The sequence below is a fragment of the Eptatretus burgeri genome, chromosome 5 (genome assembly GCF_056783735.1).
Source record: "Eptatretus burgeri isolate ZD-2024b chromosome 5, Ebu_testis_v1, whole genome shotgun sequence".
Lineage (NCBI taxonomy): Eukaryota > Metazoa > Chordata > Myxini > Myxiniformes > Myxinidae > Eptatretus > Eptatretus burgeri.
Window position 1 is genome coordinate 53,852,573 of NC_140965.1, and position 26,096 is coordinate 53,878,668.

At 45.8% G+C, this 26,096-nt stretch overlaps 2 protein-coding genes across 18 annotated transcripts in view; one reads left to right on the forward strand and one right to left on the reverse strand.

Moving 5' to 3' along the window:
* Window positions 1-16,673, reverse strand: part of DENND3 (DENN domain containing 3) — a 127,974-nt gene extending 111,301 nt beyond the window's left edge. For 2 of the 4 annotated variants that reach the window (XR_015058346.1, XR_015058345.1), the window contains exons 1-4: window positions 16,205-16,673; window positions 15,686-15,798; window positions 11,707-11,843; window positions 10,267-10,382 (exon numbers count right to left, since the gene is read on the reverse strand). Coding sequence is in view for 2 of the 4 variants with exons in the window: in XM_085881871.1 (XP_085737997.1) it covers window positions 10,267-10,382; window positions 11,707-11,843; window positions 15,686-15,798; window positions 16,205-16,294 (456 nt within the window). In the remaining 2 variants the exon portion in view is untranslated. The remainder of the gene's footprint in view (window positions 1-10,266; window positions 10,383-11,706; window positions 11,844-15,685; window positions 15,799-16,204) is intronic. The other 2 variants (XM_085881871.1, XM_085881872.1) reach the window with 2 other exon arrangements.
* A 128-nt stretch (window positions 16,674-16,801) lies between these two features.
* LOC147026448 (focal adhesion kinase 1-like) overlaps window positions 16,802-26,096 on the forward strand; it is a 168,193-nt gene continuing 158,898 nt past the window's right edge. For 4 of the 14 annotated variants that reach the window (XM_085881873.1, XM_085881880.1, XM_085881875.1 and 1 more), the window contains exon 1: window positions 16,810-17,142. In XM_085881873.1, the coding sequence (XP_085737999.1) occupies window positions 16,966-17,142 (177 nt within the window). In that variant the 5' untranslated portion in view covers window positions 16,810-16,965. Of the gene's footprint in view, window positions 17,143-20,081; window positions 20,253-26,096 lie in introns of all 14 variants that reach the window. The other 10 variants (XR_015058348.1, XR_015058349.1, XR_015058351.1 and 7 more) reach the window with 6 other exon arrangements.

Here is a 26,096-nt window from a genome sequence, read left to right on the forward strand (position 1 = left end):
TTTAGGCGGTGGCTTGGGATCCTCATGGTCCTGAGTTCGAGCCCTGCTGGCCGCTGAGTTAGCATCAGGGGGTTGACTCAGCCTGTCATCCTTCCGAAGGTCGGGAAAATGAGCACCAGTATACTGGTAATTATCCCTGCTGGGTCGAAGGCAACTAAAGGGTTGGCGTCAGGAAGGGAATGTGGCCGTAAAAACATTGCCACAACAAAGGAAACCATGATTGGTGCCTGCAAAAAGCTGACCCCTGCTCAGGGATAAAGGCTTTCAAATGGTGTGATGATCCTTCTGAGGTCGGCAAAATGAGTGCCAGCTTGCTGGTATCCTGTGTCGGAGTGGCGACCTATCCAGGATTGTGTCCAATAGCCAAGCAGACTGCTTGGGCAGCACCATTGCTTTGCACAGAGTGTGGTCCCATTGGATGTATGGATATGATATACACATATATATATACATACATACATACATACACACACACACACACACACACACACACACACACACACACACACACACACACACACACACACACACACACACACACACACACACACACGGAGGCCATTCAGCCTATCATGCCTGCACGACATCATCACCATACCAATTTCACAACATCCAAGGAAGAAAATGTAAATAATATTTTAATCAATTAATTATTATTACGAGGGTCTTCCACCCCATGGGGTCTAAAGCATGACTCACATTTGCTCTACGGCTAGGATACAGCGGCCGTACCCCCCTCCCTGAATTGACAGAAACGTGCGGCAGCCACAGAGTTTCTGAGGTGGCCTCAGGGTGGCCCTAGGGCATATGGCTATCTTTTACAGGCCGTAAGGGTCTCTGTGGAATTAAAGCACAGAGTTATAACTTTTTCATTTCTAGGTTGGCCGTAGCAATCCGACAAGCCATAGCCATGACGTAGATGTGTTCCACGTCGACCGTACGTAGGGCGTACGGTGGGCTTGTGTTATTCGTGTGGCTGCCGTAGGCTCTTATCAATGAAAAATAAATTTTGCCAACCCCTAAAAAATTACGGCGGCCGCACTATTTCCACGGTCGCCGTAGGGTAGTCCTAAGGCGTCCCTGTGTTCAACGTACGGTGGCCTTGCGGTCTGTGTGACTACCTGCGGGCAACGCAGGGTCGACGCACGGTTCCCCTACGCCCGCCGTGCGTCCTACGTACGGCCTCCGTGGCAGTCTGCGTCGACCGTGCGTCCACCGTGCGCTACCGCGAGAGATCGGAGTATAGGTGTTTGCCACCAGTGTTGGGCACAAAAGCGATAATCCGATAACAGATAATTATCGAAGTTTACTTTATCGGACTATTATCAGAAGTTAACTTCCATTTATCGTTATCGGACCAGTTAACTTCCGATAACTCGATTTGTTAGTCCCACAATGTCCGTTAATTTTTTGTCCGATAACATTTTTATCGTTTCGGGGTCGCATTTCGCCGAACTAATTAATTATCAATGAGGAGAAAAATGTACATGATTATAGATTACTTGTTTTACAAGATAATGCTGAATCAGGCTGCCGCGTGAAGAAAAATGGAAGAAGAAGAGGAGGAAGCGGAAGAAGAAGCCTTGCAATGGCGACTTCCTCGGCCATGCGGCTGCTCGGCTCTGCAGGTACTGGGTTCGGTCAAGGTTGGGAAACCCGAAAAATAAAAACATATGTGACTGCTACATTGTGTGACCGTGGAAATACTGCGGCCGCCCTATAATTGCTGGTGGCCGTAGATTTTTTAGACCCTACGGCCGCCGAGCCAAATGTCACTGAAGCATAAGCGCCGCTCGCGTTCTCTCTTTTCTTGTGTACAGTTCATTTGAACGTCTATTTCTCCATTATTCGTGAACAGAATTCGATGAAAATTGACAGGCATATACTAAATACTTATGCGCAGGCAGTTACTGAGCCCAAAGTGCGATTGCGGCCTTTGGGCCAAGGAATGGCCCTTTCGGCCCATTTTCTTAAAATTATTGTTAATTTTTATTTTTTTAATGTGACAGGCGATGTCCAATGCAAAATTAAGTCACAAATGATGATATGAAATTAGCCTCACTCTTGTGAGGAGTTCTGGTTTCTTTTTCAGATACGATGAAAATCTTACCAAATTTCAAAACTATCTGTCATCCGTGCTATCGCTCACCTGAGAGTTGTACGAATGAACTCCCACGGGGTATGTTCGCAATTTGAACTTGTTTCTTTTTCTCCTTCCCCTCAGGGGAGGGGGCATGGGCTTGGTTAAAAACATACAACATCAACCACACAACCCCCCTTGACAAGACCCCCAACAGCACTCCATACACATGCACGCAATCACCCATCAATGCTCGAACCACATAAAAGTCCTGTCAACATCCCCATACCCCTCTATCTCCATAACTTCCAGGTACCTATCTAATTCTAATTTAAATTTATCATCTGTTTCTGCTGTCACTACCTTTCCAGGGAGACCATTCCATGCATTAACTACTCTCTGAGTGAAAGTCCTCTGCTTTACCACCGTCTTAACTCTCCTCTTCTTTACTCCCAGGCATTGGCCCCTGGTTCTGTCACCGTCTACTCTGTTGAATAATTCATCTGCACTTATTTTATCCATACCTTTCATTACCTTAAACATCTCTATCATAACTCTTCGTAACCGCCTCCTTTCTAGTGTATAAAGCCCTGTCTCCTTCAGCCGCTCCTCATAGCTGAGTCGAGCTCGGCCCGGAAATCAATCTAGTAGCCCTGCGCTGAACCCTCTCTATGGAATCGATGTCCTTCCTGAACTGTGGTGACCAAAACTGCATACAATCTTCTTGATGTGGCTTCACTTAGTTCGTGTGCAATGTTAACACCACCTCTTTTGATTTATAAATGATCCCCTTCCGAATACAAACTAAAACCCTATTTGTTTTACCTATCGTAACCCACAACTAAAAGCTGCCTGGTACTGTCCTGCCTGCTTACCTCCCATATTTATAACCACCCCCAGATCCTTCTCCGCTCCAGATCCTTCTTTGACACGCTCCAAAATTACCCCTTGCATCCTGTAATCTCTATTTTCATTGTTTTCTCTCATCCCCAACACCTTACACTTGCTCAGGTTAAATTCCATCTGCCAATCTTTTTCCCAATTCATACAAGTATCAATACTTTCCTGAATCTGATCACCACCCCCTCTGCTATCCACCTCACCTCCAAGCTTTGTGTCATCTGTAAATTTGGAAAGCTTACTCTTTACCCCATTATCCAAATTGTTGGTGTAAATGAGGAAGAGTAATGGTCCGAGTACTGATCCCCAAGGTACCCTGCTACTTACATCCTCCCAGCAAGACATCCTCCCTCCCAACCACTCTGTTTCCTACCATGAAGCCAGTTTGCAATCCAATTAGCGACCTGGCCAGCCACTCCACAAGCCCTCACTTTGTCTAACAACCTCCGATGTGGGACCTAATCAAATGCCTTCTGAAAGTCTAGATATACTACTGTATGTCCACTTCCTTTCCCTCATCCACCCAATCAGACACTGCTTCATAGAACTCGAAAAGATTTGTTAAACAGGAACTACCTTTGGTAAACCCATGCTGACTACCTTTAATTAGTTTGTATTTGTTTAAATGGTTCCTCATCTGGTCCCTAATTAATGTCTCCAACACCTTCCCCACAACTGAAGCCAAGCTAACTGGTCTGTAGTTTCCCAATTCTTCTCCAGTACCATTCTTCCCATCCTGACTCCAGTGAATGAGTGAAAATATCCGTAAACATCTCGCATACCTGCTCAGCCACCTCCATCCGTACTCCCATTTGCATATTATCTGGACCCGGAGCCTTATCTTCTCTTAGATTACCTGGCTCTTCCTTTACTTCCTCCACTCCAACCTGGATCTTCTGTAAAAGCCCTTCCTCACCTCCTCGATAGATAATCTCAGCTATTGGCAATTCTCCTGACTGTTCTTGTGTAAAAGTTGAAGAAAAATACCTGTTTAATAAACCTGCCATCTCACTTTCCTCAGGAACCACTCTCCCGGTACTATTCCAGAATGGGCCCACACCTGTTCTTTTCCCCTGATATAGTTAAAGAAAGCCTTGCTGTGATGTTTAATATTCTTAGCAATGTCCTTCTCATACTCTCTTTTGGCTTGCCGAGTTATTTTCTTAACTTGACTCTCTTTACTCCGAGAGTGATATAAATCTAACTCCAGTCCTGTTATTTTAAACCAAATAAATGCCTTCTGCTTCTCCTTAATAGTGTTCCTTATCTCACTACTCAACCACCCTGGTCTCTTTCCACTTCGAGTTTTACACCTCATTGGAATGTACTTACTCTGCACTCCACACATTTACTCCTTGAAGGTCTCCCATTTCTCTGATGCTGATTGTCCTGTTGTTCGAGTCTCCCAATCTACATCACTCAATTCTCTCCTCCTACCCTTTGGGGTTTGCTTTCCTGAAATCTAATAGCCTTACCCTACTATCCTAAACTGTAACCCTTAACAGAATCTTTGCACACACAAAATTTTGGTCATTTGCTCCGAAATGCTTCCCGACCTCCTTCTCTAGCATATTGGGATCGCTACTGAAAAGGTCAAACACTGCACTTCCCCCTCGTGGGCTTATCTACAAACTGGTTTAAACAGCAATCCTGGACCAAAACTCGGAAATCCTCATCTGCTCTGCCCTTTCCCTGTTCCTGGACTCAATCTATCCCTGGCAAGTTAAAATCCCCCAAAATCAATACTCTTCCCTTTCCACATGCCCTTTTGAATGCTTCATGGACTCCTCCTTCCTCCTCTTCCTTCACACCCAGAGCCAAATAAAAGCATTCTACCAGTATCTTACTGTTTTTCCAATCTCTACCCATACAGAATCCTCATCATTTATTCCCTCCTTAATGTCACCCCTTTCTCTTGATGCAATGCTGTCCTTTCCCCAGATTGCTCCTCCTCCTCCTATTCTCTCCTTCCTAGCACACCAATACACCTTGTGGCCTTCTAATCCTGTCCTCCAGTTACTGTCCTCCTTAAAACATGTCTCACTCACTGCAACTATGTCGTACTCCTCGCTATCCACTTTGGCTTCAAGCTCTTCCGTCTTTTTATTAAAAACTCCTGGCATTGGTGTAGAATACATTTAAGTTTTCCGTTCCTGAAATTCTATTTTCCTGCCTGGCCTTACTCATCATAATTACATCATCAGTTCCTTCCATAATAGCTTCCTCACCCTCCGCTGACCTAAAACAGCCTGAATTCCTTCCTCAATTCCCACTGCAAACCTTGCCGTCCGCTTTCTATTAAATATACGGCCATCATTCCAGAAACACTCCCTTTGTCTCCTAAATGATTCCCACTGCTTCTTAAATGCAAAACCTTCCTCCCTACACCATTCTTCCAGCCATTGGTTGACATCTATTGCTCTGCTCATAATTTCTGTTGTTTCCTAATCTTAGAAGAATCCCAGAAAACATGACCTCACAACCCTTTGCTTTCAGCCACTTACCCAATATCCTACATCTATTTTTCAAAACCTCTGAGCAATCTTTCCCTACATCATTCGCTCCTCCGTGTACCACAACCAACTTCTTCCTGCCATGACCCCATGCAATATCGTTTACCCTTCCTTCAATGTCCCCAACTCCTGCTCCTTCAAAACTACACAGAATTATATGTCTACGATCCTTCTTGCAGAATGAAGAATCTACATATTTAATTGTCTCATCACCCACAAAAACTGTCTCCCATACCTCACGTCAACCAATATCTGTAAGCTGCACCTCCACCACTGCCTGCACACACTGCACCTTCACCACTGACTGCACCCACTGCACCTCCAGCACTGCACCTCTGCCACTGCCTGCACACACTGCACCTCCAGCAGTGCCTGTACCCGCTGCACCTCCAGCAATGCCTGCACCCACTGCACATCATCCACTGACTGCACATGCTGCACATCCACCTCCACCACTTGATATATACATGAGTAGATGCACATACATACAGTGCATGATAGTTCTCCAATCCTACTCATTGTGTTCAAACATTTTTTGAGAATTATCACAAGAATGTGTCTTTGTACGTTCGGCAATCTTCATCGGGTGCAGACGAGCCATTTGGCAGAAAGATTGAAACACCACCCAAAGGTTCGAGGGGTTTAATGGACAAAGCCTTTTGTTTAAAGCATCGCACAAGCCATTGCACATTGCCAATAGATGCACTGGTTCATACGTTGCAGTAGTACTAAGGCCCATATGTTGTGATAAAAAGAGACACACACACACACACACACACACACACACACACACACACACACACACACACACACACACACACACACACACACACACACACACACACACACACACACACACACACACACACACACACACACACACACACACACACACACACACACACGTACTTGACAAAGCTAAAACCGAAATAAATGGACAATTCACCATGAAATACCAGTTTTCTTAGCAGAAGGTCCTGGTGGTGGTACATGCAATGTTGGAGGAGCTTTGGATAATAACCAACACAGGCTGTCGTTTATAAATATCGGCATTATCTACCAATTTACAAGCAGTGACGACCATTTCAGGCCTTGGAATGTGCTTCAAACACTGCAGTGCGTCCAGCATTTCATACATTGGGGCACAGGAAATGACCCCCACTCTCCGCACGCGCAGGAAAGCGGGCCACAGCCGAGTCATTTCAAAGATCAGGTTCATTCTGACAAGGAAGTACATTTTAACGAGACCTTTAATCCGTGGTCATTTTCTGCTCCGTACAAATGTGAAAACCGCTGTCGATCGTCGCTATTTCACGTCATAGGCTGCACGAAATGTTCTCTGCTTAAATCCTCCAAGGAAATCCAAGTCGAAGTTTGTCAAAGAATGTCTACGTGCAATGTGTAACACAAAAAATTTGTTTTTAAACTTCATTTATAAACTAGCAATTATACAACCCGTCGCTTCACTGATGGGGGTGTGAAGGGGGAGGGGGTGGAGAAAGAGAGAGGGAGAGACAGAGGGGGAGAGAAGGCAGAGAGGACGGAGGGAAGGAGGTGTGGGGAGAGGAGGTAGGGGAAGCGATGAGTGAGTGAAGAAGGGGAAGCTTCCCTAGGAAGGGGACAAAAGCAAGGAAGGTGGGTGGAGGAGGGGAGAACAACACCTCACGAAATGTTGCTATACACTGCAGGAGGGAGGGGTGTGTGAGAGAGAGTGCGAGAGAGAGTGAGAGAGAGAACGACAGAGGTGTAGGAGGAGAGGGCTGCATTATATTTGAAGGGGGGAGTGAAGAGGGGACAGACAGAGAGAGTGGTGGGGGGGGGGAGATGGAGAAAAAAAAAAAGAGAAAGGTGAGGGGTAGAGGTAGCATTACCAAAGAGAGTGATATGTTATGCTTAATGACCAAACACAAATATAACAAGTGGTGCCAGGCACAACAAATCCCACCCATTTATTGACGAAGTTATGAGCGAAAAACGATTTTGATCTTTTCGTGACCTTGACCTTTAATCAAATTGGACCGAAAAGTTAATGGGGTCGTCCAAGGTTCATTGCCCACCTGTGGATTAAATTTGATAGTGTTTGCTAAAACCGTTTTGCAATAAAGTTGTTAACAGACAGACAGACAAACAAACCGGACAATTACAATGTCCCGCTCCCTCCCTCTGAGGGGGGGGGGCAGGATAACTAGAAGGGCATCTGGTGGAGTGCATTCCACCACCACGTAATGCCTGATCCACGAGAACATATCAGGCCCAATACATTTTTGAAATATCATGCTTTACAGTACTATATCGTTTTTGAGCCCGATCTCTCAATGGTGCAGAATCACCTTCAAAATTCTAGGAGTTGGATCTTCTCCAAAATCGAATCAATTCGTCCTTCTCACACACCCAACTTGTCCACCAAGTTTCGTCCGAATGTGTCCACAACTTATTGAGATATCGTGCTCTATATCCTTTTTGGCCCTATCTCTCAATGGTGAAGAATCACTTTAATATTCTAGTGGTAGGATCCGGATCCGGATCTTCACCAAAATCTAATTAGTTCGTTGTTCTCACACACTGAAATTGTCCACAAAATTTCATCCGGATCTGTCAACAACTTTTTGAGATATCCTGCACACAGACAGACAGAAAGGGGTGAAAACATAACCTCGTTCACCTTTGGCGGCGGAGGTAAAAAAAAAAATCTCACGTCAGAATAGCTGTACACACAACGACACATCAGAATTTGTAATGTTAACCAGAGGCACATCTGCAAAAAACTTTGCTTTCCCAGTTCCAGAAAATTTGTGGGAATATTACCCAAAAGCATGGACTGAAAACATGGAGGTACCGCTCACGTACGACCTAATGATCCCATAGAGCGTGAACATGAAAAACAAAGCGTTGCGACCTTGGGTACAAAAACAAGAGAGAAGAAGGCATTGCTTATTGAGGTGTTAATACCAGTGATTTTGGAGTAAACGATGCGGAAATCAAGAAAATGACCAAATACCAAGACCTCAAGAATGAAGTGAAAAGATCCTGGAAGCTGAAGAATACCAAAGTTATACCGGTGATAGTTGGAGCTACGGGAATGATGATAAAGAACCTCACGGAGATATTAAAAACCATCCCTGGGAATATTATAACAAACAAACTACAGATAGAAGCCGTCCAGGGCTCAGTATCGATCCTTAAGAGAGCCCTCGGCACAAAACTTTGAGAACAGAAAACTTCACAGATTGGTCCATGAGTCGTGACCCCTTACTGAAATGAAGGTGGATACTTTGAGCCCACCTTGGGAGGACTCCATTCCACATTCTGAAACCCACATATGAAGAAACCAAGCAAACGCGCGCACGCACGCACGCACGCACGCACACACACACACACACACACACACACACACACACACACACACACACACACACACACACACACACACACACACACACACACACATACATAACACCCAACTACCAACAACCAATAACACACACACCGGTGCCAAATGCCATTGTGGGAGTACAGCTTATATACATTCACACACGTGCGAATGTACACACGCATCAAGGAAATAGAAATGACAAACACAAAGATTTACCTTGAAACAGTGTTCTTTGATAGAGGATTTAAAGTGGCTAATTAACGAAATTCAATTAAAAATGTATCAAGCCACAGAACACAAAACGTTTACCTATACTCATTGCCAACACAGCTCGAACAAACAAGGCGGACACCTGGTCACATGGACCTTATCGTTTTTTTATTATTATTATGTATCGATGTCGAAGTGAGAGATGGATTACAAAAGGAGATCACACAAAACGGTTAAATAAAGCGATGTTCTGTAAAAATAAAATTGCACATTTTCAGTGGATGGGACACCTCCCGAGGCACCAACCACATGGCACCGCGGGACCCCAAAAAGGTGGAAACGTGCGTCTGATCGATGCGAGATTGAAAACACGTGTACTTTTTCTCAAAACCAACAACCAAGCAGCTTGAAGAGTGCTCGCCAAGTGGCTTAAGCACTCAAGCAAGCACTCCAACAAAACGGTCGACATGAAACGGCTCCCTTGGCACGCAATTGGCAATCCCCGAACCGTCATATTCAACATACACCTCCTGGAGACGCCCACAATGTCACATATGTCCGAATTGGACAAATGAACACTTTTCTCGGAGTCAGAACTGCTTATAAGTTCGATTCTGGAGCTTAACTTTGTAATTCTTCTTAGTTTAAGAGATACTTGTGGCGATTGCATGTGCGGAAATGAAATCAAACAACAAAAGCTGACGTCTCCCGGCGTTTATAAGCGTTGCGATGTACCCAGTGATTCGTCGCTATGATAAACAGCTTGTTCCAAGTAAAATTAAGGTTGAGCACGTGAAAAAACATGGTATGCCACGTTTTCAGACCCCGGCGAGGTCACACAGGAAACACCGAGGCAGTGAGGTGGCCGAGGACCACCTGACGAAGGATACAAATTAATAAGGCCATTAACCGCCTTCAAAAGGGGTGTTTTAATAAACCCAAACACCCAATTTTCACTCATGCACTTCCTTGGAGATTTCTTCGTGGGCATGCAAAGTTTCAGAATGCTTGGCTTTATGGTTTTGGAGTTAAGGAGGACGCACGCACGCACGCACGCACACTGCCTTTCATGAGTACAGATGGCTTCATTTTTGAAAGAATAAGCATTTTAATCAATAAAATTACACTCTGCTTCGAGTTAATCATGTACATGATGAACCGATCTGCACGGCATCTAAATGTAAGCTCACCTGTACTGGCCTCCAGAAAGTGAGAACCACACCATATGTGCGATTTCCATCCACATCAGTGAACACGAGGCTGTGGAACGAGTCTTCCGGACGTTGTACTTGTAGGCAAAGCCCCTCTGCGGAGTGACAAACAGCTGGCATGTTCGGAGGTGACTTGAACCATCATGCCTGTACTCTATCAATACCACATTAATTCAGCAAAATAGTTTATCAACAAAATTTCACTGGGTGAAGGAGGAAAGAGTCGTGAGTATATATATATTTAATATACTGTACTGTTTGGGGGTGTGGAGGGGGGTGGATGAAGAGGGTTGGTAAGGTGAGAAATAATCAAACATCAACAGCACATGCAGTTTTTCACAAGACTCGATCACAGACATCACTATGCATGTATACAATCACCCTCCATCGCCACTGCTTCGAGGAATCGGAAAAATTTCTGACACCACCATCTTTCGGGGGGGATTATCAACCACTGTCCGAGTGAAAGACCCCTGCGGCCTGCCTCACTACCGTCCGAACGCTCTTCTTCACTCTCACAATAAAGCATAAAGTTGAAAATAAGTGGGTTTTGAATCTGATGTAAAAAAAAAAAACACTTTACTTTACTCTTTTAATATCAAAGCAAATAAAGACACAATCAGAGCATGAAATGAGCTTCTCCAATGGAAAGACAATTTTCGGGCCAAAATGGATGTACAGAAATAATATTATGCGTCATTGTTTCAAAAAAAAAATATGACATTGCTATCGTATTTCAAATCGCATAGCAGAGGACGGACGTATTTATTCCGTGTGCAAAAATGTTGGAAAGACAAAGGAGAAACCGAAATGACAACCATTTGAGACATGAAAAGGATCATCGAATCAACACAAGTGCTTTCCCCTCATCAAATGCAAAACAAAGTTCGTGAAAAAAAAAAAAATCCTTTGCTCTCCTATCCTGAACAACGCATGCGCACACACGCACACACACGTCCCGAAATGCCCTCTAACCTCCAACTTTCCCACTATATTCAGATAATTACTAAAAGAGGTCAAATTCTGCACTCCCCCCCCCCCCCCCACAGGGGTTATCTACAAACTGGCTTCTTCGGTAAAATAAATCCCTTATCAAAAATCAAACTGGCAGAAACTAGAAGTGAATCTTTTCTTGTGGTGTTTTGGCACCACCGGTGACAGTCGATTGGTAAATGGAAAATTTCTGCAACGTCATAATCGGTTCGAAACAAATTCCCACCAAACATGTTCGAGCAAACAGTTGTAACATCTTATGCCAGCCAAAACAAGCTGATTATTATTATGGCCGACATCAAGTCAGCAACTGCCATCAGCTCAAGATATAACAATCTGCCAACGAGTTGGCTCAAGAGATGTCGCGTAAGAATGTATATGTTGAAATTAACTTTGTCATCAAAATATCGTAACGTTTCAGCATACCTGGGAAACAAAGCAAGGGTATGCCAGCAAGGTTCAGCTCACGTGGCACGCTAACATCTTGGCTCTCGGTGAGCTCTTTGGCATCGGACGTTGTCCCGAAGACCTTTTCAGCTTTTGGTTTCCGAAATGATCGGCGTCTGCAAGGTCAAAGCCGTACCATGGAACATGTACAAAACGATGTGCCCAGAGCACCCTGAGATGCTCAGGCTTTGCTTTTTCTCAGGACTCGTGAAAAACTCGAGTCCAAGATAATCTGTGTTCTGATCATCACGCCGATGCATGAGTGTTATCACAATGCATTAATTACCCAGCTTTGTTTGTGGATTCGCTTGGGGATGTATTAACATGTCGGAATGCACAGGGATGTACTTTTCTTCTATATAGTAAATGTTAGTGTGTGTGCGCGTGCATGCGCGTGCGTCTCCCCCCATAACTCCAAAACCATAAAACCTAGCAGCCTGAAACTTTGCAGACGTACTAAGAAAACTCCTAGTAAGTGCAAGAGTGAAAATTGGGTGTTTTGATTAATTAAAACACCCCTTTTGAAGATAATTAACGGCCTTATTTAATTATATCCTTTATCGGGAGCTCCTCGGCCACCTCGCTCTCTGGGGTCTTAAGGTGTATCTTGGGTTACCTCGCTGGGGTCTGAAGCCAGCATGTTTTTTTGGTCTGCTCAACCATACCTTGACTTGGAACAGGCTGCAACTATTTCTGAGCGACAAAGTTTTTTTGGTTTTTTTTTTAAACTTTCCTCACTCATATTATCGAATGCCTGTTCATCATAACTATGAATCACAGGATACATTGCAATGTTTATAAACACCTGGAGACGCCAGTGTTCATGTGACTTTATTTCATTTCTGACCATGCCCTAACATTGAAAATCTCTTAAACTAAACAAAATTACAAAACTTAAGCTCCAGAAATGAACTTAGCAGCAGTTCTGACTCCTAAATAAGAGTTCATTTGTCTAATTCAAACATAGTTTGGACATCACTATCACTTGCCAACCATTTAATTGGAGTGCTTGCTTGAGTGCTTAGGCCGCTTGCCGAGAGCCCGAGAGTCGACATCAGTACAGTTTGCGTTTCATGTCCCGATCAGGATGTACAGTCGGCAGTTGCTGCAAGGTAGAGGTACATATATGGGTATACCTCCGACACCGAAGGTGGAAGGAGGTTATGTTTTCGCACCTGTCTGTCTGTTTGTTTGTGTGCACGATATCTCAAAAAAGGAGTGGACAGATTCAGATGAAATTTAGTGGGCAGGTTTGGTGTGTAACGAGGGCAAACTGATTAGATTTTGGTGAAGATCCAGATACGACTACTAGAATTTTAAAAGTGATTCTTCACAATTGAGAGATAGGGCTAAAAATTATATATTTATTGGGCCTGATATGTTTTATTAGATCAGGCATTGCACGGCAAAGGAATGCGCTCTACAGAGTGCCCTTCTAGCTGGATGTGTAATTTAAGGACTCTCCGCGGGTGTGTGTTTATACCTGCATGCTTGGTTACGCGGGCACCGTAGTGGCAAAGTTTCAACCGTATGTTGGAGGTTTTAATTTTTAACCTCAGCAGCATATAAGCGATCACATTTCCTTTGTCCTCATGGCCGTTTCTAAAGCAATTGGTTATTTTATACGACTCGGTGCTTTACAAAGGCTATAAATGGTTTCTCTTTGTGGGTTTCAAAGAGAAATACATCTGATAACACGCAATTTCCAAGCCGTTCGCCGTATTAACGTGTTTTCTCAATTACAGAGAATTTTTTTTCCACCCGTCACACAACGTGCGTGTGTGTGTGTGTGTGTGTGTGTGTGTGTGTGTGTGTGTGTGTGTGTGTGTGTGTGTGTGTGTGTGTGTGTGTGGTTTTTTTTTCATAAAGCATAAAATTCTCCAACTCCTGGACCCCAAATACCCCAACCCCTCTCTCTCTTGGTCCCAGCCTCAATTCACCCCCTCCTAATGCAATGCAGCATCATCCCACACCTCTGTCTCCCTCTTTCTGTCTCTGAATGTATCTGGATGAGGTTATCTCCATACGTGTATGGACAGTGGTTATTTCCGGATGTGTCGAGATGGTGGTTACGCTTGGACAGACCCTCCACTCATACTGCATTCCCTCGCCCTCCCCTCACACCCTTTTCTTGCCCTCCCCTCACATCCTTCCCTCCCCCTCCCCTCACACTCCCCTCTGCCTGCCCTCACCCGCTCCTCACACTGCCTTCCCTCACCCTCCCCTCACAATGCCTTCCCTCACCCTCCCCTCACAATGCCTTCCCTCGCCCTCCCCTCACACTGCCTTCCCTCGCCCTCCCCTCACACTGACTTCCCTCGCCCTCCCCTCACACTGCCTTCCCTCGCCCTCCCCTCACACTGCCTTCCCTCGCCCTCCCCTCACACTGCCTGCCTCTCCCTTCCCCTCACACTGCCTTCCCTTCCCCCACCCCTCCTCACTTCTCCACCCCACCTCCTTCCTTGCTCCCATCACTTCCTTGCTTCCCCCTCCTTCCTTGCCCCCTCAGTCCTCACTCCCCTCCTTCCTGGCTCCCACCCCTTCATTGTTCCCCCTCCTTCCTCGGTCCCACCCCTTCCTTGCTTCGTTGCCCTCCCACCCCTTCCTTGCTCACCCCCTTCCTTGCTCACACCCCTACCCCTTCCTTGCTCCCCCCTTCCTCACTCCCACCCCTACCCCTTCCTTGCTCACCCCCTTCCTTGCTCACCCCTCCTTCCTCACTCTCACCCCTACCCCTTCCTCACTCCCCCCTTCCTTGCTCCCACTCCTTCCTTGCTCCCACCCCTTCCTCGCTCCCACCCCTTCCTCGCTCCCTCCCCTTCCTCGCTCCCACCCCTTCCTCACTCCCACCTCAGTCCTCGCTCCCACCCCTTCGTTTCCTCTCCCTTTCCTTGCTCACCCCTCCTTCCTCACTCCCACCCCTTCCTCGCTCCCACCCCTTCCTCGCTCCCACCCCTTCCTCGCTCCCACCCCTTCCTCGCTCCCACCCCTTTCTCGCACCCACCCCTTCCTCGCACCCACCCCTTCCTCGCTCCCATTCCTCCCTCACCCCTCACCCTATCCTCTCCTCTCCTCCTCTCACCCTCCTCTCTCCCTTACCTCCCCCTACCCTTAATATTCCCATCAGCAAAGCGACCAGTTGTATTTGCTAGTAGGGAGTAAGGAAGTCGTGGATATCCCGAAGCATAGCTCCAGGTGTGCACCCTAACATGTGCTCTGTCACACTTCAAGCACATTATGAGCAAAGGTTATAAAAACACGTCACACAAGTTCAGCAGCATTCTGGATCTGCGGGACAACGTGATATTCGGTCGAGCATCTGAAATGATAAATCGCCCAAGGTTGTATCGGCACAAAAAAACCCCGCAAAACTAAATAAATTGGAATGTGAGACCCAGTGTGAGAAGTTATAAAAAAAAAAGAAGAAGGAAAAGAAAAAGAAGACCTAACAACATCCAGGAGGACACTGAATGAATCCTTCCTCATGCAAACACACGGGAAAAGTCCACATTGCTCTGTCTAACGAGGGAAGGGAGGAAAAACGAGGTCCCACACGGCGAGTAAGCCAGGGAAGACTCCTCCCGACACCACACAACCAATTGGGGACAACAGACGGAAATCTTCATTGATAACCGGAATAATTATATTGAGGACGTGAAGCTTGGCGCGGTGACCATGACACTGCCCTCTCCGATGGACGTGAGCTCGGCATTCTTCGTTACAGTAACCAGTCCACGGATTGAGTCGGTTCGGTGTAACGAAACCGCCGGATCGAGCAATTAGTTGGCCCGTCGGTTTGGCCTACATATCGCAATATGTGGAGAGATTGGCGAGTGGTGGCGGGAAACGGCGACGTGGAAACGGACGTATCACGACGGATGTTGAGGAGTTCTCGCCGACGTCAAAACCGGTTCTACAAGGAAGGGAAGAAGAGGATTTTGAGAATAGTTCGGATTACCGAGCCATTTGTCTGGAAGTTCCATTCGATTTTTGAGACGTTACTTCGTTGATGGTAAATGGAGGCACCAAGACATCGAGAACTACAGGTTTGAGCACCTTGGGAAGATGATCCTGCGAACACACGTGACAACACAACCATTTGTTTTAACGTGACAATAAGATCTCACACACAGTGTGCATGCATACCTGTCCTGGTCAGTCACGTCCTTTTTTTTTTTTTTTTTTGGTATAAAACACGTGACCGAACGTGCCACAGGTGTGCTGAACTTGCAATACGACATTCCAGGTATTATCAAGGATTCGTTTCTCTCATGAGTAGGTGGAATGTTTTGAAGGTTTCAACAGAGTTGGAGATGAAACGGACACACACACACACACACACACACACACACACACACACACACACACACACACACACACACACACACCCTTTAATTACACGTGGCGATAAACACAAAACTTAAGGAAAGTTGGCAAAAGTTTCCCAGAGTGTGCCCGTTTCCAGGCACATCCGTACCGACAGGAGGGCAGCCGCTTGAACCTCCTCCTCCAGTGCTCCCACGACCAGCACGGCGTCAAGGAGCCCACGAGGCAGCGGCTTGACCATGTCCAACCCGCTTCAGGTGTCCATCACTCGCACACCTGTATCCCCGTACGTGCTGTGACGTCGCGATTCCCTCGTGCACCGTGTCTGTTGTTTATAACCTTGATGGTTGGCGATGGAATCCCCGGCGTCCCGCGGGAACGTGCGTGGGATCGACCTGCCGACGCCGACGAGGTGTGAACTCGTGACTTGAGCGTGTCAATCTGCCGTTGGAGTTCCAAGTTCCAAGTTCCTGGGCTTCGTAAGTGGGGTCGTCCTGGCCGTCCGCGGTTGAAAAACGAAAACTTCCGCTTGTCGAGGCAGAAGGATCGAAACGGGGAAGTGATTTGGAGGGAAGACGGACGCAGGTAACGGGCGAAAGTCGTTCGTGCAGAGCCAGTCCACTCAACGTCTCACGCCGAGGCTCCCAAGCTCCGCCTCGGAGGCGTGGCCTAACCATCGGCAGGGACGTCATCACGCACGCTCACGTGGACTATCGAAGGGGCTCTGTATAGCCTCGGTGCACTCGGTCGCTCCTCGCGATATTATTTCGCGCACGAGGTGAAAAGGGCTTTAAATCATACGGAGCGCGGAGAAGGCGACGGAACGAAGAGGACCAAGATCCGCCGAGCAGAGGATCCTTTTGTGTGATCGGGATCGCAGGGAATTTCCGTGATGGAGCCGGCGCACCGTCAATGATAGCTGGGGATGGGAATTTGAGAAAGCAGACAGAAGAGCGGGGAGAGCTGAGAAGCTCATCTTGCGGGAGCGGCTGTTTGGGAGAGCGAAGAGAATACGGTGGAAGAGTGAGGGAGACAGAGAGACAGAGAGACACAGAGAGAGAGGCACAAACAACAAGGAACCTCACTCAGGTAGAGCACGATCGCCTTCTTTTGTTGGAATCGCTGCTTCACATATATATATATATATATATATATATATATATATATATATATATATATATATATATATATATATATATATATATATATATATATATATGTAATTATATATTTATATATGTGTATAAAAAAAAATATTTATTTTGTGTATATATACATATTTATATATATGTAATTAGAAATGTGTATAAAAAAAAATATTTATTTTGTGTATATATATATATATGTGTATAAAAAAAAAAATATTTATTTTGTGTATATATACATATTTATATATGTGTAATTATATGTGTATAAAAAAAAAAAAAATATATATATATATATTTTTTTTGTGTATATATACATATTTATAAATGTGTAATTATATATTTATATATGTGTATAAAAAAATATATATTTATATATGTGTATAAAAAAAATATTTATTTTGTGTATATACATATTTATAAATGTGTAATTATATATTTATATATGTGTATAAAAAAAATATTTATTTTTATATATATATATATATATATATATATATATATTGAATTGGATGTACTTGGAGTGAAACGGTCCGTTCATGACGTTGATTTGTAAAATCTGAGGCAACGTTCGGGTCGTGAATCCTTGTCGATCGTGCAAGGTGCAGGTCGTGTGTGTGTGTGTGTGTGTGTGTGTGTGTGTGTGTGTGTGTGTGTGTGTGTGTGTGTGTGTGTGTGTGTGAGCGATACATGATGACATTAATGGAGAGCGTCCTGTGGAGATCCCGGTTCGTTTCCAGGAGGTTGTTCTGTGGAAAACGTTTCATTCCTCGGGCTCCGAATGAGGTAATAAAAAGCGCGTCGCCTCCATTACTCGGATCCTCCAGAATCCGTAACACGTTGTATTGGGAAATTCGCTAATTGCTGTCCACACGTTATATTGCCATTCTCTGTCCCGCCGGGAGAGAGGGCACATCGCTGAGAGATGAGATGGGGGTGATGCGCCGGAAATCCTTGGTGGAAAAGCAGAGGGAGGTGGAGGTTGGGGAGGGGAGGAGGGGAGGAGTGGAGGTTGGGGAGGGGAGGAGGGGAGGAGTGGAGGAGGACGGGAGGAGAGGAGGGGTGGAGGAGGACGGGAGGAGAGGAGGGGTGGAGGAGGACGGGAGGAGAGGAGGGGTGGAGGAGGACGGGAGGAGAGGAGGGGTGGAGGAGGAGAGGAGGGGTGGAGGGAGGAGAGGAGGGGTGGAGGAGGACGGGAGGTGGGGTGGAGGAGGACGGGAGGAGAGGAGGGGTGGAGGAGGACGGGAGGAGAGGAGGGGTGGAGGAGGACGGGAGGAGAGGAGGGGTGGAGGAGGACGGGAGGAGAGGAGGGGTGGAGGAGGACGGGAGGAGAGGAGGGGTGGAGGAGGACGGGAGGAGAGGAGGGGTGGAGGAGGACGGGAGGAGAGGAGGGGTGGAGGAGGACGGGAGGAGAGGAGGTGTGGAGGAGGACGGGAGGAGGAGGGGTGGAGGGGAGGAGTGGAGGAGGACGGGAGGAGAGGAGGGGTGGAGGAGGACGGGAGGAGAGGAGGGGTGGAGGAGGACGGGAGGAGAGGAGGGGTGGAGGAGGACGGGAGGAGGGGTGGAGGAGGACGGGAGGAGAGGAGGGGTGGAGGGAGGAGAGGAGGGGTGGAGGGAGGAGTGGAGGAGGACGGGAGGGGAGGAGAGGAGGGGTGGAGGGAGGAGTGGAGGAGGACGGGAGGGGAGGAGAGGAGGGGTGGAGGGAGGAGGAGAGGAGGGGTGGAGGGAGGAGAGGAGGGGTGGAGGGAGGAGAGGAGGGGTGGAGGGAGGAGTGGAGGAGGACGGGAGGGGAGGAGGAGGGGTGGAGAGGAGGAGGGTGGGACGGGAGGAGGAGGGGAGGGGTGGAGTGGTGGGAGGAGTGGAGTGGAGTGGTGGGAGGGGGAGAGGTGGAGTGCAGTGGAGTGGTGGGAGGGGGAGAGCTGTAGTGGAGTGGATGTGGGTGGGAGGGGGTGGAGTGGAGGTTGGATGGATTGCATGGCAATTTAGTTGCGCATTAAATCCGTTCTTATCGATCTGTTCGTTTTTTGACATCAAGTGATTCACCATTTGCCTGGATGGACGTGTTTGTGCTTTGATTCACTTTCTCTTATCCAACGTTTCCACGTGCAAGCCACGTCACAAAGGGCTGTCGATTTATTACGTACACAACTGTAACAAAATTCTGGCCTCTTCCCCTCTCCCTCCTCCCTCCTTCCTCCTCCCTCTTCCCCTCTCCCTCCTCCCTCCTCCCTCCTCCCTTGTGGATTATCCGTGCATGCTCTTCCTCTTAATCCCTCACCATACCTTTAGTTAAATCTTCTCCCAAACCTCTTCTATTTTTTTTTCACTTTCTCCCCAATCCTCCCACCTAACCATCCCCTCCATTCTCTCTCATTCTTCCTTCAATTTTGTCATGAATTGAGCCACCATTACCACCTCCATCCAACCCCTTCCCCAATGATAAACAGATTTGTTTACATAATAAATCGTGCATTGCATGCACAATCAGACCGACTCTGCATTTCCATAAGAATATGTAATTTCACGAATGAGGTATCCAAAGGTGACCGAGCTGCTTCCTACAACATTACACTTTTGCTCTGTGTTTGCAAAGCCTTGCTTGGATTACATTTGGGGATTTGCCTGTTTGTGGTTCACATCTTAACTGATGACATGTGATGCTCGGAGCCCAAGTTCAAATCTCATGATGATGATGATGATGATGATGATGACGATGAACGGTACCGAACTCTTCACAGAGCGTCTGTGCTGCCGAAGCAGTTTCTTGGCAAGTGTTAGGGTTATGGACTGTGGTTATGGTTGTGATTTGCCATTGCCCTCTGGTTGTTGTTGTTGTTGTTGTTGTTGTTGTTGTTGTTGTTGTTGTTGTTGTTTATTGTATAGCCCTATACAGTTCTTTCGAACAAGCCCGTCACACAGAGACAGCTGATTGATCTGCCAGGAGGGACCCAGAGATCTCCCACATTCAGGATGGTATACCCATGCCTTCACATAGCCATATCAGGGCCTTGAGAGCAAGACGGACATCGGGACCAATCAGCACTCTGTGTTATGGTTGGTTATTGTTGTGATTTGCCATTGCCTTCCTTACTAATGTCTTCATCCTGCATGTGATTTCCAAGTTATTCTATCATGAAGATTGGATCAATGTAAAAATAAAAAAACGTATTAATGGAACCATGTGCTTGGGCTGCTATTGCTTCACAGGTGGATATGAAATGGAGCTTTCTCAGTGTCCTTTGTCCTGACTTATCCTCCTCTATAATCGGTTGATGTTATACGTGGGCCTATAATAAGAGACTACTGGGTGATTTGATATGCGTTACGATAAGTAACCCCTTTTTGTGCATGATTGTGGGTCCACTTGTAATGCATGACATCCTGCTTTTCCTGTCTGGCTAATTTTACATGTGGACTTGACAGGTGCAATCACAAAAAGAAAAGCTCGTTTTTTTTCTCCATAACGTCATGCTCTCGTTGGTGGTTTTTCATGAGATGAATTGAGGCTGCACAGGTTCGATCACACATGATCAGGTTTACAATCCACATCCACAGATAGTCCAGGCCTCGACGTCTGTACGCAACTCCATTGATCCCCGTAATACTTTGTTTAACTGCCGACCACTATTGTTGTGTTGTCTTTGTGATGGGGCAGGGAGGGTGGTTCCATATTTCTTGTAACCATGGTAGCAAATAACGTTCTACATTGCTGTGTTACAGATGGACAACTAATATTCAATGCGAATGAATGTCGTGAGCCCGTGTTTTGCTAGTATAGGTCTTGTCAGTTCTGTTTGAGTTTGGTTTGTGTTATCATTGCAATGTATGTCAATGGAATAAACTTCAATATGGTAAAGAAAATACACAGAGTTGACAAGACATTTGGAACACCCCAAACGTGGTGAGAAAGGAGCTTTGACATTTGACAAAGGTGTTTTTTTTTTATACTCTTGGAGGAGCGAGAACATAGAATGGATGACGATGCAACAGAACAAAAGGAACGGTGGGAAGAGGGAGAAATACACAACAGGGTTGAGAGACAAAATAGAAGGAGACTTAGACAAATAAGGGATGTGGGATGGAAAGATGGGTTGGGGGGATGCACAAGATGGATAATATGGGTACAGAAGGAAAAAGTGGAAATTTGGAAGGGGGTAGTGCGGTGGTTAGGGGGGGGGTGGCTGATGGAGGTAGAAAAGAGCATGGTTTTGGATAGGGCATGATCTGAGATGGGGGTGAATAGCTGTCTTAGAGATATGAATGGAAGAAAGAGATTGAAGAGAATGTGTAAGTTGGTTCCACAGCTGGGTGAAAATAGGAATGAATGGGTGGAGGTGAGCAGTTATTCTGGATTTTGGGAGTTTCACCAGAAGGGGGTTGCAGGTGGACCACGTGTGCCCTGCAGAAACCTCGGGGGATAAAGCATGGAAAGAGCAGAGGGTGCAACACCAGAGAGTATGTGGTGGAAGCTGAGTTGTCTGCAATGTGAAAGTGTTAGTCCCATCGACTCTGCTTCACACGGGCGATTCCAATGATCTTGAAAAATCAAAGCAGTGGATGTATCCATAAGATTGGCATTATGGGAAAAGGGACATGTGACCTTTCGATTTTAATGTCATTAGGCTGGTTAATAATCACATTTAATTGCATTATGAAATATTGAATGGTCTTCACAACATTCTGGTCATGACATTCGTGTCTTAGGGTGGACAAATGATGATGCATACATTATATAGGATCCTCACCTGCCTTACTCGTGTAGAATGGAGGAGGAAGAATTGGAGAATGTCGTATCGGCAGATGAGGAAACTTGTGCAAGGCCGGAGGGAAAATGGATTTTTCGACGTGTTGGTTAATAGGATCAGGGAGTATTGAGTGGCATATATATATATATATATATATATATATATATATATATATATATATATATATATATATATATATATATATATATATATATATATATATATATAAATAATGGGTTACTTTTGGGAAATAGCATTCTTACCCCCCCCCTCCCTTGGCCTTCTTTACCACCCTCTTTCCCCCACCTGCTCCCGTATTCCTTCAATACCTTTAGTCTTGTGAGACTCGATGAGCTCACGCCCTTTGATTAGTGACACTAAATTTCATATTCTCCACTCCTTTGGTCTTTGTCTATTATCTCTGCAAATGTGGAGGTTTTACATTGTGCAATTATAGACCAATTTCACGTTTACAGTTTATACTGTACATGCGTATGTATCCATAAAATTGACAATGATATATAGGGAAGGAAGCTTTTCTTATTATTATGGATCCTGCAATTGATGATACAAGGAGAAAGAAGGAAGCTTGGGCATAGCCCCAGAGGAAAGTGATTCGAGATGATAAAGGATTACTGTCAGACAAAGGGTAGCGACATCGGTTTTGAATTATTTTCCTGATTTATTTATTTTTTCCCTTTTTATGCTGCTGCAAGGAGGCAGCATGAAGTTCGAAAGAACGACATACAGGTTTTAGAATTTATTTTTTTCATTTTTTGAACTCTTCATCCTGATCGCTCAACACCAAAGATATCTGCCTTCTCATTTTGCAGTTTAAATCATGAATCTCCCCAGCTGCCAGCTTCAGATTGAGAAAGGAGCAGATGGCACCTGGATAATCCTTTTCAGAGTTTGTTGATTTGCAAGCTTTTGGAATTTGAAGAAATTTTTGGTTTTATCAAGCATAACAGCAGAATAGCTTTTATTTTTTTATTTCTTTGGACAAATTTGATTTTAATGAAATGCATCATGTCTGGATGTCGCAATGGCAGGTAATGCAGCAGTACCGTCCTGCTTGTTAGGCTTTAGTATGAACAGTGTGACTGAAATTGAATAATTTGCTTCATGAATTGCCTGAGAATAGAATCTGGTTTTTATGGAAAAGCAAAATAATAGGAATCTGACCCCAGTGGAGTCGTATCAAATATTTGGTACTTGCTACTTCCTTGTTTGATGCTCAGCACTTAAAAAGGATACAGCATGGACAAAAAAACCCCACAAGTTGACAACCATTGCACAGGTTTGAATAGGCCTTGTGGCCTCTCCTCCTGCGTTGAAGTTCTTTGTAAAACTAGGTTCCCACTATCACGATGCGCGGCACGATTGAAATCGTGGTCTTAATCGTGGACTGATCGTGGTGATCCTACCAGATATTGAGGTCAGTCGTGGCAATCGTGTTAATTGTAGAAAATTTTTGAACGGTTCAAAATTTTTCTACAATCAATTGTCAATCGGGATCATCGTATCAGATCGTATTGCATCGTAACAAAGCGCGACAGATCGCATCTAATCGTTGTGATCGGGATCGATCATAGACAAGACAAACACCACGCTCTGTGAGACCACGATTTCAATCGTGCCACGCATCGTGATAGTGGGAACAGATTTTCAGAGAAATTCCATGATCAGCTACGAATGGCCAATCGTGGCGTTCATAACGGATCACACGACAGTGGGAACCGAGCATAAGGGAACTCTTATTTTACATCCAAAGTTACGCTGACGATACACAAACAGGCACATTCATGTTGAACCCTGATGAATCCGTGATTTGTAACAGGTGGTACAAAAAGTGTGCTTGGGAGTTCAACGTCAGCTGTGAAACACAATACATGTATGCGTTTTATCTGATCTGGACAAAAATAATGGCTGAGTCAACATAAATTGCTGAGTCCTTTACAAAGTTTCATTTTCCCTTAATCTTTCCTTTTCTTTTTCATATTGAAGTGTAAAGTGAAAAACCCAATTATATTTAATGTAATAATTCTCAGTGTTTCTTTTTTAATTAGCCCTTCCTCCCACACAGCGGGAGATGTGTCTTTGCAATCGCTTCTGTCTGTCTGTCTGTCTCATAACTTTTTTTTACCATTTGTGTTTTTGTGATCAAATTTTTAACGAACCTTTCTTATGAGAATATGAAAAAAAACAAAATTCGGTCAAAATGTGAAGGTGCAAAATCTTAGTGACCGAATAGCTCTTAATTGTCCCACCGCAGCGCATAAAGCACAAGACGCCCATTTTAAATTGCTTATGTGGTTCATTATTTATTTATTTACCATTGAGCTTCAGTATTTATGCGCCAGAGCAGCGTGTCGCTGCATCCACTTTCCGCTAGTACTCCAGGGGCCTCCGTCTGGCCCATCCCCATCTCCTTCAGATGCTGATCAACCTGCTGCAACCACGAGGCATGGGTTTAGCCCATTGGCCTCCTCCACTCAAAAGGCTCTCTCGCTGAGAGAATCTGGTGAGCAGGATCAGCGTCAGGAAAACGAGCCACATGTCCATTCAACCGCAGCTGACGCTCATGGACTATGCAGGTAACAAATCTCATTTGAGTCTCTCAGCAACCGCTCATTGGACACAAAGTCCGACCAGCGATAGCCAAGGATTCTTTGAAGAGACCTGGTACCAAAGGAATTAAGCCTTCATCTCAGATCCCTGGTCAGAGTCTAAGTCTCACATCCATAGAGCAAGACTGGAAGCACCAAGGACCTGTAGACTCAGACTTTCATCCTCCCTCACAGGTACTGGCAGCACCATCCCCATAATCCAGTGAATCCATGACTCCCCAGGCCCAAACCAGATGTCTGTTTACCTCTGGCTCACAGCTAGCAGAGACATGAATATCACTGCCAAGGAAAGTGAATCTCTCCGTGACCTCAACATCCTCACCACAAACCAGTACAGACAAGATAGCAGCATCCAAGATGTCATTGAAAGCCTGGATCTTAGTTTTGACCCAGGAAACCCATAATCCCAGTGGTTCCGACTCCTCATTCAGCACATTGATGGCCCCTAAAAGGATATTCATTGTCTCCACAAACATGACTGCATCATCTGTGAAATCAAGGTCAGAGCTCTTGACATTCCCAAACGATGCACCACAGCCTGACCTCTCCGACATCCTCTTCAGAATCCAGTCTGAACAAGTGCTGAAAAGTGTTGGGGCCAGGATACACCCCTGACAAACTCCAGTAACAACTGGAAGTTTGTCAGAGAGGGTATCACCAAATCTCACAGCACTCTCAGCACCAGAGTATCATTCAGACGTCAGATTGATCAGTTTTGGTGGCACCTTGCTTCAACCAAGAATCCTCCAGAGGGCATCCCGATTCACTGAATCAAACGATTTACAGAGATCAACATAAGCTGCAAGCAGCCCCTACCGAAACTTTCATCTGCGTTCGGTGAGGACCTGAAGAGCAAGGATACGGTCAATCATTGACCTCTTTGGTATAAAGCCTGATTGCTCTGGACGCTGATGCTCAAGCAGATGGTGGCGAATGAAGATTTATCTGAGCAAAGACCTTGCCCAGCATTGAGAGCAGCGTCGCCCCTTGGGAGTTGTTGCAGTCTTGGCGACCATCCTTTCCTTTCCAGAGAGGGAAAACACCGCTCCTCTTCCAGCCATTTGGGATGATGCCTGTGTTCCAGGCAGAGCACAGAACTGCATGCAACGGCATGAGTACGGCATTTCCACCAGCCGTGAGAAGTTCAGCATGGATGCCACAGATCCCAGGAGCTTTACCCCATTTCAACTGGTTCGCCACAGCCTGTGTTTCCACAACCAAAGGTGGATCACAATTGATTGGAGGGTCAGCGATAGGTATATTAACACCCCTGACATCTTACTCGACAGGTGGTGGATCATCCTGGTGCAGCCGCTCAAAGTAACCGGCCCAGCGGGCCTTCACTTCGGACTCCTCTGTCAATAGCCTACCACCCTCTGCTCGAATTGCAGTCCACCGATGGACGGGCTTGGAGGAACGCAATGCACGAATTCCCCGAAGCAGGGCGAGAATCACTTGACCACAGGTGATGCTCCACCCCCTCACAGATTCCTCGCAATTCGGCCTCCTTGTCCACCCTTAAT